Source organism: Pristis pectinata, chromosome 10 (genome assembly GCF_009764475.1).
Source record: "Pristis pectinata isolate sPriPec2 chromosome 10, sPriPec2.1.pri, whole genome shotgun sequence".
Lineage (NCBI taxonomy): Eukaryota > Metazoa > Chordata > Chondrichthyes > Rhinopristiformes > Pristidae > Pristis > Pristis pectinata.
Window position 1 is genome coordinate 8,829,098 of NC_067414.1, and position 13,612 is coordinate 8,842,709.

General features: G+C 44.8%; 1 protein-coding gene across 1 annotated transcript in view; it reads left to right on the forward strand.

Moving 5' to 3' along the window:
- Window positions 1-13,612, forward strand: part of ddx43 (DEAD (Asp-Glu-Ala-Asp) box polypeptide 43) — a 57,790-nt gene that overhangs the window by 22,097 nt on the left and 22,081 nt on the right. Inside the window, exons 8-9 of the mRNA XM_052024845.1 lie at window positions 3,847-3,957; window positions 9,967-10,108. Of these exons, the coding sequence (XP_051880805.1) occupies window positions 3,847-3,957; window positions 9,967-10,108 (253 nt within the window). The remainder of the gene's footprint in view (window positions 1-3,846; window positions 3,958-9,966; window positions 10,109-13,612) is intronic.

Below are 13,612 nucleotides of genomic sequence, written 5' to 3' on the forward strand. Positions count from 1 at the left end.
TCTTCACATTGACATGGGGAGCACATCCCAGTCAGTGGCAATATTGAGACGAGGTCAGGAGTTAGGGGTCAGAATAGTGGGGCATTCAAGAGGAATTGAAAGGCAGCAGGATGGAAGGAACTAATGCAAAAGAATTGAGGGGGATGAAGACGGGGCCAAACTATCAGATTGGCTGGGATTATTCAAGAGTGTTTAGGTTGATTTCAATGCCATGAGGATCTAGTATGTAATGTGATTTATATGGAACTTGAAGAATCAGGAGGGCATTCTGAGAAGCAGTTTGCATTTCTGTAGGTACCATGAGTGCATCCATTGCAGGTCATCATTTCATTAGACAAAGATCGGGGGAGCAATTGGAAGGTCTTTAAATGCAGGTAGATACTTGGCTCTGGAATACCCAGTAACAGTGGGAACCAGTGAACTCAGTGGTGGAGGATAAATATTTGATAAAGGAAAATTGAAATGGGACTGAGGGTACAGATGTTTCAGAGAGAGAGAGAGAGAGAGGCAGCACAAGTCCACCGTTCTTTCAGAGAGGGGAAAGGAGCAGTGGGTGAATGTGGAACAGAACTAAAGGATGTGCTTGATCACAGGGCAGTGAGAAATGGGCATAAACAGTGTAATCTGTGAGGTCAGCGTGCGTTGCAGAGGACTGAATCTGCCACCTCTGTTGCAATATTCAGTAGTTGAGTGATTATATGAGTATCAACAATATTGAGATACCTTCAAATGGAGAGACAGTGATTATAAAAACTATCGGTTTTGTCAGTATTCTGTCAAGTGACCAGACTAACCGTGAGCTTTGCATAAACTGCAGTATTTGTGGCTTCCCTGAAGATATTTCTACACACTAGTTGCCTGTCTTTACCACTCATTGCAAGCATGTGACTTAAACAAGTAGCCTGTTGCAAAGACTGCCAGTGCCAGAAATTAAATCTCTTCCCCAGACTGCCAGAAATGTAATGGTACTGTTCTCCTACTAGTCTGAACTCCAAATGGCAATTCTGTTGTGCGTTGGGAGTGCCATTCAGTTATATATCCACATCTTTATTGTAATTACAGCTTTTTATTCTGTTCCTTCAAGGTAAACTATTTAAAATGTCAGTGAGTTTAGCTCTTTGGGCTTAATTTTGTATGGGAAATCAGAAACTAGTACTCAGCATGTGACGTGAAACCAGTATACTTGAGGCAGCAAAAATGTGTGAAGCAAGAAATGAAACCACCACAACAGCAGTCAGTCACACTTTGACAATGCTTAGGAAATGATGCAGAATAAACAGGATGACTTTCAAACAATTTCACAAAGATCAACACCTTCGCTAATAATCAAGGTGCAGTATAAGATTAGTGCACTGTAGTTATCACTAACCAGTGATGTATGTGCACTGCAATTTCTTAATCTGTTAGATGTGATTACAGTGATGTTTAGATTTTAGTTTTGTTTAGATATCTTTATTAGTCACGTGTACATCGAAACACACAGTGAAATACATCTTTTTGCGTAGTGTTCTGGGGGCAGCCCACAAGTGTCACGCTTCCGGCACCAACATAGCATGCCCACAACTTCCTAACCCCCACAACTTCCTAACCCTTACGTCTTTGGAATGTGGGAGGAAACCGGAGCACCCAGCTGAAACCCACGCAGACATGGGGAGAACGTACAAACTCCTTACAGACAGTGGCCGGATTTGAACCCGGGTCGCTGGCGCTGTAAAGTGTTATGCTAACCGCTACACTACCGTGCCTGCCCGTGATGTAATCTCATTGATAAAATAAATGAGCAAAACTGTAACAAATGTTAGATCTTTAAAAGGAATAAGACACAATAGTGAGAAGCCAGAGGCAGTAGAGTCTCTGAGAGATTTGGGGTTCATCCATGAAAGCCAAAAAAATTGCAGATGCTTGAAACCTGAAATAAAAACAGAAAATACCAGAAACACTCAGCTGGTCAGACAGCATCTGTAGAGAGAGAAACAGTCACAGATGAAGGGTCATTGACTTGAAACACAGATGTGACGGTAATTTAGTAACGATGGGAAATATATGTGCTGGTCTAATCATCAATCGTAACAAAAGACTAAGTTAAGCTCTATTCAACCTCTATTATTTGATAGGGGCAATCACAATATTCTGTACGTAATCTATGAGAGAGAGAGAGGGGGAGAGAAAAGAAGCCATGCTATACACAAGACCAAGGGACTGAAGTGAGATCTGCATTGTGAATGTCTCTGAGCAAAGGTAGCTGAGGGGTTGCACGTTAATACATTCTGAGTTGGTGAGCCACAGGTGTGTGATCAGTAGAAAGAGCCACACGTAGGAGAGGCTGAACACCCAGTTCAGACAGGGAGGGAAAAGCGATTGGTGTGTCTTCTCAATACATTCCACAGTGGTCAGTTACAGAACAACATTGGCTTTGGACCTTGCAACAGTTCGGCAGACTTCGGGCATGCATTTAAGGTGAGAGGTGGTGGGTTCAGAACAGACATGAGGGGTACGTTTTTTACTGAGAGAGTGGTGGATGCCTGGAATGTGTTGCCTGATAGGGTGGTGGAGGCAAACTCATTGGGGGCTTTTAAGAGGGGCTTGGATGGGCACATGAATGAGAGGAAAATGGAGGTATATGGGCATTCTGTAGGTAGGAGGGAATAGCTATGTCAGCACAACATTGTGGGCCGAAGGGCCTGTTCCGTGCTGTACTGTTCTATGTTCTATGTAAACATCAACTATGTTTCTGGAGCAACAAAATCTGCTGGAGGAACTCAGGAGGTCAAGCAGCATCTGTGGGAGGAAAGGAATTGTTGCTCCAGATTCCAACATCTGCAGCCTGTTTTATCTCCAATTAAGTTTCTGGTGGTTTCTGTTTTTTGTTTGGGATCCATCTAAAATATTATGGGCAGGGATAAAAATTAACCAGAAAGGCTAGAGAATTGGAGTGTTCAGGAATAGAGAATGGTGCTACAGCTGTACAAAGCCCTGGGTAGACCACACGGAGGACCCATGGGCACTTCTGCTCAAGGATATACTCATCTTGGAAATGTCTGCCGTAGATTTCAGGATGATAGCCGACTCCAAGAGCTGAATTAAGAGGAGAGATTACACAAAGGCTTGTGATGAGTTTATTGGATTACTAGGTTACTTTGAAATAAGTTTTCAAGATATTAAGAGAAACAGAATTGAGAGTACTCATTCTATTAGTCAGGGACACATCGTTGAAAAATTAGAGCCAGCCTTTCGGGCGTCTATTTAGGAAAATTCTCCAAGTGCAGAAGGTGGCAGAAAATTGAAACGTTCTTCTGTATGCAGCAATTGGTGCTAGTATCCAGATGCATTACTTCTACATTTCAAAAATGATACATCCAAAGCGATTAGGGGAAATGGTATATGGAATCAGGTCACACAAGCTGTGATCTCACTGATCAGCAGAAAAGGCTCGAGGGGCTGAATGGCCTCCGATACCTGTAAATCAGTGGGATTACTGCATTATAAACATTCCACAATCCCTTGGGTAATTGGTTTGCTGTAATTTACATCTAATGTCAGCAAATGTATGAGTAAGACACATTGTTGGATAACTAATCTTTTGACTTTTTTCCCCCAAAGTTTGTTGGCAAACTCTTAAGATGAAGCAATATATTTCATGTCAAACCAGGTGTTGAAATTTTCAATGACTTCAAAGCATTAATGATTGCTGATATGAATGACTGTGAACAATCCAGCTTCCTGTTGGGAAATGCATGCCTGTATTTGTTTTAAGACTGCCGAGTTCATCTGTCTGAGCAGGGTTGTCATCTCTCCGTGCGGGATTATGCTGTGCCCAAAATCTGTAACTGCCTTATTTGTTTTTAGGCAACGGGTCAAAAGTGATGGCCCCGGAATGTTAATCCTCACACCAACCAGGGAGCTTGCTCTTCAGATACAGGAAGAGTGCGACAAGTACAGTTACAAAGGGATTAAGAGGTATTGATAGCTGTACAAGAATTTAAAATGCATTCAGAGAAAATGCCCTCCTATGTCTCTTTAATCTATTATGTAAGGCATGGATTAGTTAACAGGTATTTTTTCCTTTGAGGCAGTGGGCTTGGGACTTAGAACCATAGAACCATACAGCACAAAACAGGCCCTTCGGCCCACCGTGTCATGCCGTCCATCAGACCACCCTCACACTACCTAACCCCTTCCTCCCGCATATCCCTCTATCCCACGTTCCTCCATATGCCTATCCAACAAGCTCTTGAACCTGTTCAATGTATCTGCCTCCACCACCACCCCAGGCAGTGCATTCCATGCACCAACCACTCTTTGGGTGAAAAACCTCCCTCTGACATCTCCCCTGAACCTCCCACCCATAACCTTAAAGCCATGACCTCTCGTCTTGAGCATTGGTGCCCTGGGAAGGAGGCGCTGACTGTCTACTCTATCTATTCCTCTCAATATTTTATATACCTCTATCATGTCTCCTCTCATCCTCCTCCTTTCCAGTGAATAAAGCCCTAGCACCTTAAGCCTCTCCTCATATTCAATACTCTCCAATCCAGGCAGCATCCTGGTAAATCTCCTCTGCACCCTCTCCAACGCCTCCACATCCTTCCTATAATGAGGCGACCAGAACTGAACACAGTACTCTAAGTGTGGCCTAACTAGAGTTTTGTAAAGCTGCATCATAACCTCGCGGCTCTTAAACTCAATCCCGCGACTTATGAAAGCCAACATCCCATTGGCCTTCTTAACTGCTCTTTCCACCTGTGAGCTGTGAATATGAACCCCCAGATCCCTCTGCTCCTCCACACTGCCAAGTACCTTGCCGTTTACCCTGTAGTCTGCCCTGGAGTTTTTCCTTCCAAAGTGTACCACCTCACACTTCTCCGGATTGAACTCCATCTGCCACTTGTCAGCCCAGCTCTGCATCCTATCAATATCCCTCTGTAAGCTCCGACAGCCCTCCACACTATCCACAACACCGCCTATCTTAGTGTCGTCCGCAAACTTACTAACCCAGCCCTCCACCCCCTCATCTAGGTCATCTATAAATATCACAAAAAGTAGAGGTCCCAGAACCGATCCCTGCGGGACACCACTAGTCACTGCCTTCCAATCCGAGGGCACTCCTTCCACCACAACCCTCTGCTTTCTACATGCAAGCCAATTCCTAATCCACACAGCCAAGCTTCCTTGGATCCCTCGGCCTCTGACCTTCTGAAGAAGCCTACCATGAGGAACCTTATCAAATGCCTTACTAAAATCCATGTAAACCGCATCCACCACACTGCCCTCATCAATCTTCCTGGTCACCTCCTCAAAGAACTCTATCAGGCTTGTGAGGCAAGATCTTCCCTTCACAAAGCCATGCTGGCTGTCCCTAATCAGTCCATGATTCTCAAGGTGTTCATAAATCCTATCCCTTAGAATCCTTTCTAACAGCTTACCCACCACAGACGTGAGACTCACCGGTCTATAATTCCCTGGCCTATCCCTATTACCTTTTTTGAACAAGGGGACCACATTCGCAACCCTCCAATCCTCCGGCACCACCCCCGTAGACAACGAGGACTCAAAGATCCTTACCAGCGGTTCAGCAATCTCCTCCCTAGCCTCTCGAAGCAGCCTGGGGAAAATCCCGTCAGGCCCCGGAGATTTATCTGTCTTAATATTATTTAACAACTTCAACACATCCTCTCTCTTGATATCAACAACCTCGAGAACATTACCCCTACCAGCACTCCCTTCCGCATCATCAAGACCCCTCTCCCTGGTGAATACCAAAGAGAAGTACTCATTGAGAACTTCTCCCACTTCTGCCGCCTCCAGGCAAATTCTCCCACCTTTGTCCTTAATCGGACCTACCTTCACCCTAGCCATCCTCCTACCCTTCACGTACTTGAAAAAGGCCTTGGGATTTTCCTTAACCCTACTAACCAAAGCCTTTTCATGTCCCCTTCTAGCTCTCCTCAGCCCTTTCTTAAGTTCCTTCCTCGCTACCCTATATTCCTCACGGGCCCTGTCTGAACCTTGCTGCTTATACCTCACGTATGCTACCTTCTTCTCCCTAACAAGTCGTTCCACCTCTCTCGTCACCCACGGTTCCTTCACCCTGCCATTCCTTCTCTGCCTCACCGGGACATATTTATCCCTAACATCCTGCATAAGATCCCTGAATATCGACCACATCCCCATGGTACATTTTCCTTCAAAAAGGACATCCCAATTTACACTCCCAAGTTCTCTCCTTATAGCCTCGTAGTTAGCCCTTCCCCAATCGAAAAACCTCTTGTCCTCTCTGCACCTGTCCCTGTCCATGATAATTTTAAAGGTTATGGAGCAATGGTCACTGTCCCCCAAATGCTCACCCACCAATAGATCCTTCACCTGTCCCAGTTCATTTCCTAAAACTAGATCTAACATGGCATTCCCTCTAGTCGGCCTGTCAACATACTGCGTCAGGAATCCCTCCTGGACACACTTAACAAATTCTGTCCCATCTAAACCTTTGGCACTAAGCAGATTCCACTCTATATTTGGGAAGTTGAAGTCTCCCATTATAATAACCCTGTTATTTCTGCTTCTCTCCAAACACTGCCTGCCAATCTGCTCCTCTATATCTCTACTGCTACCAGGGGGCCTATAGAATACTCCTAGTAGAGTAACTGCTCCTTTCTTGTTCCTTAACTCCACCCATACGGACTCTAGAGATGATCCTTCTACAACATCCATCTTTTCCACAGCCGTAACAGTGTCCCTGACCAGTATCGCCACCCCTCCCCCTCCTCCCCCCTTCCCTATCCCTCTTAAAACACCAAAAACCAGGAATATTCAATATCCACTCCTCTCCTGACGTCAGCCACGTCTCAGTAATAGCCACGATATCATACTTATCCAAGCCCTCAGTTCATCCCCCTTATTCCTGACACTTCTTGCATTTAAGTAAACACACTTCAGTCCATCTACCTTACTACTTTTACAGCCTGTATTCTGCTTCTCCTTCCCCAAAGCCTCTCTACCTGTTTGATCTAACTTTTCCCCATCCCCTTCTTCCTCTGACCTACTCCTCCGGTTCCCTTCCCCCTCACAAACTAGTTTAAACCCTCCTGTACCACCCTAGCAAATCTCGCCGCAAGGATATTGGCCCCCTTCTGGTTCGGGTGTAACCCGTCCTCTCTGTACAGGTCCCACCTTCCCGAGAAGAGATCCCAATGATCCAGAAATCTAAAACCCTCCCTCCTGCACCAACTTCTCAGCCACACATTCATCTGCCACCTCCTCCTATTCCTACCTTCACTATCACGTGGCACTGGCAGCAATCCCGAGATTGCTACCCTTGAGGTCCTGTTCCTCAATTTTCTGCCTAGCTCCCTGAACTCACTCTTCAGGACCTCATCCCCCTTCCTACCTATGTCATTGGTGGCAATATGGACCACAACTTCTGGCTGCTCTCCCTCCCACTCAAGAATTCTGTGGACCCGATCAGTGACATCCCGGACCCTGGCACCTGGGAGGCAACATACCATCCGGGATTCATGCTCACTGCCACAGAACCTCCTGTCTGTTTCCCTGACTATCGAGTCCCCTATCACTACCGCATGTCTCTTTCCCACCCTTCCCTTCTGAGCAGCAGTACCAGTCCTAGTGCCAGAGACCTGGTAACTGCAGCTAGGCCCCTGCAGGTCATCACCCTCAACAGCTTCCAAGGCAGAAAACTTGTTACTGAGGGGAACAGCCTCCGGGGCTCTCTGTCCTGTCTGCCTGCCTGACTTCTTCTTCCTCTTCCCTCCCCTGACCGTCACCATTCTATCTGCCTCCTGAACCTCAGATGTACCTACCCTAAGGGGGGTGACTGTCACCTGATGCACCGTGTCTACAAAACTCTCTCCCTCCCTGATGCTGCGCAGTGTTTGTAGCTGCGACTCCAGCTCATCACCTCTGAGCCGAAGTTCGTCCAGCCTCAAGCACTTACTGCAGATGTGGCCATCTTGGACCGCAGCAAGGAGCACAAATAAAATTCAAGGTGGTCAACCAGATGAATATTGAGGGAGTGTTGTATTGTTGGGTGCCATCTTTCAGGTGAAACATTGAATCAAAGCCCATCTGCCTCCTCGAGTCAATTTAAAGGGTCCAGTGACTCCATCTCAAACTTGGATAATCTGCTGTCACTGTTCAGAAATCCTTCAAATTCAGCATCTGGCTCATTGGGTTTGGTTTCCCACACTCCCTTTAAACTCGGTGGGGCCCCATTTCCCACATTCCCTTTAAACTCGGTGGGGCCCCGTTTCCCACATTCCCTTTAAGCTCACCAGATGCACTGGAAAATTTACTATACTGTGTAACAGCTTTCTTCTTTTTTAAAAAAAAAAGTGAATTAAAGGTACGTTGGAGCATTACTAAGAGTAATATCCAATGGTCTGGAAAATCTGCAGGTTTGGCATCACCAAAGTCCTGTAGAATTATCAGAGTTTTACGATACCTCATGTGGTAGCCATTACATTGGCCACTACTTCCTCAAGCCTGAGGTCAACATTTATAAGATCAGGTTCATAAGCCACACTTTTTTTTAGATAAATTTCGTCCACAAAGATATTGTCATCAAATTTGTACTCAGGCAGGTTGTGTTGAAATGGTCCTTTGTTTAAGTCGCTGAAGTCACTGAAACGTGCCTGCAAGATATTTAGGACTGGAAGTTAAATATTACCTGTTTATAAGGTCTTAAGAAAGAGAGAAGATGATAGCACAGGGGAGCAGCTATAATGACTGATGATGAAATCACTTTGAAGATTAGGCGAGAGGTAACCAAGCAGTGGAGACATCATGGGTGCAGTTATGAAGTGAAAGAGTGTTTAATCCACCAACAGGAATTGCAGCAGCACTGAAGTAATGGAATGACGAAATGTTTAGCATGTGATATTACTGAGGTATTTTGACTTTCGTAGATGTTACAATAAGCAACCAGCTCGTGTGGGCAAGGTAATGTGGGACCAATTTGATTCCAGAGATGAGGGGGTTAGCCTATGAGGAGAGGTTGAGTCTCCTGGGACTATACTCGCTGGAATTTAGAAGAATGAGAGGAGTCCTTGTATAGAAACATATAAAATTATGAAAGGGATAGATGAGATAGAGGCAGGAAAGTTGTTTCCACTGGTAGGTGAGATGAGAACTAGGGGACGTAGCCTCACGATTCGGGGGAATAGATTTAGGACAGAGATGAGGAGAAACTGCTTTTCCCAGTGAGTAGTGAATCTGTGGAACTCTCTGCCCAGGGAAGCAGTAAAGGCGACTTCATTAAATATATTTAAGACACAGTTAGATAGATTTTTGCATAGTAGGGGAATTAAGGGTTATGGGGAAAAGGCAGGTAGGTGGATCTGAGTCCACAGCCAGATCAGCCATGATCTTATTGAATGGCGGAGCAGGCTCGATGGGCCAGATGGCCGCCTCCTGCTCCTATTTCTTATGGTCTTAGTGAACTTCTGGTGCGTTCATGATGGTTTTCTGTGGTGACTTCAAAAACTGCTGGAAGCATTAAAAAGGTCACACATTTTCTGTGAAGGTAGTATCAGAATTAGTGTTTCAACTCACTGATCTGTTCTCAGAACTTGCTTCCGTGGCTTGAGATCCTGAGTACTTGCAGCAATTTCTCCCTTGATCTCGCATTTCCAGCATCTCCAGTGTTTTGGGTAAAGATGTAACCAGCTTCTGCCCAAACTTGCTGCTTTTCATCATGTTAATAACAGGATGCAATGACCTTTTTGGGAATGCCTCTCCGTTGATATGCTGCTACTTAACTGTTGCCGGAGTTATAATAGGAGGTCAGGACAATCCTAGCAGAAGTTCTGTGTCCTAAGGAGGATTTCCCAGTGGAAATTTAGGTTTTGAATCAATGTATTTGAATGGATTTTAGTTTGTACCTCTTGAAAGGCTTTTAATATTCTTGCATCTGCAACTTCTTGATGTTTAATTACAGAACGTTTTATTTTGCAGTATTTGTATTTATGGAGGAGGAAGCCGTAAAGATCAGATTAACTTCATTACGAAAGGAGTGGACATTGTTATTGCAACTCCCGGACGGTTGAATGATCTTCAGATGAACAATTACATCAGTCTGAGGAGTACAACCTATTTGGTCAGTGAATAGGGGAACTGACGCGGTCTTAACCCAGTGTCCGCAACTGCATTCCATTTAGAATTGATGGTTAACAAAATAGAGTGAATCTGGACCTGATCTGGGCGCTTCACAGCGATCATGTTTAATGTGCAGGCTCAGTGCCAAGTAGTCACAAAACTCATTCAAAAGTGAGTAGTTTGCAATTTCTTTGCCAGCATCACACCACCAAGTTTGTGGTTGTTTTAACTTTTGATGTTTTCCGTCTGTGATGTAGCTGATTCATTGGCCTCATCCATGTGTGAGCTGCTATTAATTTGTGGTTTGTAATATGTAGTTTGAAAGACTTATTCACACTCAAGTCTGTTTCTTTACATGAACTTAAGACTTCAATGAAGAAGGATGCTTTTGTTTTAAGTCAGGACAAAAGTGATAAAGTTTGGAGGTACAAGCCCCATTCCTGAAACTTCATACCATGTATACCTCATGACTTGAGGCCATTTGGCCCATTGATGCTATGCTGGCTCACAGAGCAATCTCATCAATCGAAATCCCCCCCACCTTTCCCTCACATGTCCATAAATGCCCCCTGATTCTCCATTCAACCACCTACACTCGGGGCAATTTACAGTGGCCATTTAACCAACTGGTACATCTTTGGAATGTGGAAGGAAACCAGAGCACTTGAAGGAAAACCCCCACGGTCACATGGAGAATGTGTAATCTCCACACACAGTACCATAATTCAGGAATAAACCTGGGTTGCTGGGGTTATGAGGCAGGTGTACTAACTGCTACAGCATTGTGCTATCCTATTCCTGAGTGTATAATCTCGGCTAATATTCTAGAGCAGTGCTGAGGGAGTCCTGCATTGTTGGGAACCAGAGGGGGAGGGAGAATGCAGTCCTGAGGATGCTCTGTACTGTTGAAGGGCTGTACTGAGGGAGTACAACTTTAAAAGAAGATCTACTGAGAGCTCTCCATTGTTGGAAGGTTAATACCATAATGTGATGGGCCATTTTTTTTTGAATAAAATGAGACAGAAACAAAATCCTCTGCCACTATTCTAAGAGGGGCATGGGATATAAAATGAGCTATCTGGACATCAGTTTTTTCTTCTTTGTAACTGTTGGAGTGTGCACTTTTCACCATGCTTTCAAGGAAGGCAAGGCAGTATGAAGGTAGTATCTCCTACTCTGTTAGCGAGGAAAGAATTACAGGTACTTCCATTTAAATAAACCTCTTGGATGCCTAAAGCACATTTCAGGTTATAATTACCTCTCCACTCCAGTTAAAAACAAGTATTTTGTAGGCAAACACAACAATGATATTGCAAACAGAGCAGCTAAATTGCCCATGGTATAATCCCACAATTTTTAGTGAGTTCGGTGATCAGTTGTAGTGATGTTGGTTAAAAGATAATTATTAACCAGGAGGCAGGAAGGATTCCATTATCCCCTTCAAATGGTGAGGTGGGACTGTTTTTATGCTTCTGAGAGGGTGGATGGAGCCATCATTTGATATCCCATCCCAAAGGCACTGACAACAATGTGTCCCTACCTCACTAGTGCCCTCTCCCAACAATTCAGCCCTCCCCTCAGTACTATCCCACTGACGTTGGAGCCCTCCCTTGGTTCTGCAATGGACACACCAGCCAAGATTATCTGTTCAGGCCTCCAGAGTAAGAATCAAAGCTATTGCCTTTGGGTTTGGGCAGCCCGCAGTGATGTTAGATAGCACACTAACCTCTCAGTAGCAATATGTATGGCCCCAAATTACTAGCAGCCTGGATTAATGTTTCTTTTGATCTTTGTCTAGTTGCTGATGAGGTCAATTGGAATGTGGGTTGTATAAGAAAGAAAATGCAAATTGAGGTGAAATGCAAATGTTAACTTACCCCATTACTTGCTGGGTAAAGCAAGATGGCGCCGGAGCATGGCGACTTGTTGCAAGCTGCTCTCCACAGATCTACTCATTACCCTTACTATAATCGTTCTACACTTTTAAATTTAAACTCTATGTCACTGACTATCACTAATAATGTTCTTTTAAATATTCTTACAGGGCTGGACCTTGCACCTTATTGCACTGCACTTTCTCTGTAGCTGTGACAGTTTACTCTGTACTGTTATTGTTTTTACCTGTACTACATCAATGCACTCTGTACTAATTCAGTGTAACTGCACTGTGTAATGAATTGATTTGTATGAACTTTATGCAAGACAAGTTTTTCACTGTACCTGGGTACAAGTGACAATAATATACCAATACCCATTATGGATGAACTGTCAGGAAGCATAAAGTTATACAGCACAGAAACTGACCCTTCAGCCCAACTCATCCATGCTGACCAAGTTGCCTAACTGAGCTAGTCCCATTTGCCTGCATTTAGCCCATATCCCCCTAAGCCTTTCGTATCCATGTACCTGTCTAAATGTCTTTCAAACACTGTAATTATACCTGCCTCGACCACTTCCTCTGGCAGCACTTTCCCTATGCCCACCACCCTCTGTGTGTGGGGAGGGGGGAATCTTACCCCTCAGGTCCCTTTTTAATTTTTTCCCCTCCCACCTTAAACCTATCCCCTCTAGTTTTAGACTCCCCTACCCTGAGAAAGTGACCATTCACCTTCTCTATGCCCCACATGATTTTATAAATGTCTCTAAGGTCACCCTTCGCCCTCCTATACTCTGGGGGCAGGTGGGGGGAACCCAACCTGTCCAGTCCAGTAGTTCCAGTATCTGGAACACAACCATTCTGTAGAAAATATTTGAGCTAAGGAGCAAAATTAGTGCAAACCCGAAAATGAAAATAGAACAAAGACAGATTTTGAGATATTTCTCTTTTAGTTAGTTGTCACTTGGCTGTTGTATAGTTTAGATATTGGTTTACTTGGTTATTAGACTGTAAGAGGACGGAGCAGGAGTAGGTTAACCACCCCTCGAACCTGCTCCGCCACTCAGCTAACCTGACCTTCTGCAAGCGAGGGAGGAGATTGCTAAACCGTTTGGCTAGGATATTTGAGTCCTCGTTGTCCACAGGGATGGTACCAGAGGATTGGAGGGTGGCGAATGTTGTCCCCTTATTCAAAAAAGGTAGTAGGAATAGTCCAGGGAATTACAGACCAGTGAGCCTTACGTCTGTGGTGGGTAAGCTGCTAGAAAGGATTCTAAGAGATGGGATCTGTGATCATTTAGAAAATCATGGACTGATTAGGGACAGCCAGCATGGATTTGTGAAGGGAAGATCTTGCCTCACTAGCCTGATAGGGTTCTTTGAGGAGGTGACCAGGAAGATTGATGAGGGTAGTGCAGTGGATGTGGTCTACATGGATTTTAGTAAGGTGTTTGACAAGGCTTCGCATGGTAGGCTTCTTCAGAAGGTCAGAGGCCAAGGGATCCAGGGAGGCTTGGCCATGTGGATTCAGAATTGGCTTGCCTGTAGAAGGCAGAGGGTTGTGGTGGAGGGAGTGCATTCGGATTGGAGGGCTGTGACTAGTGGTGTCCCACAGGGATCAGTTCTGGG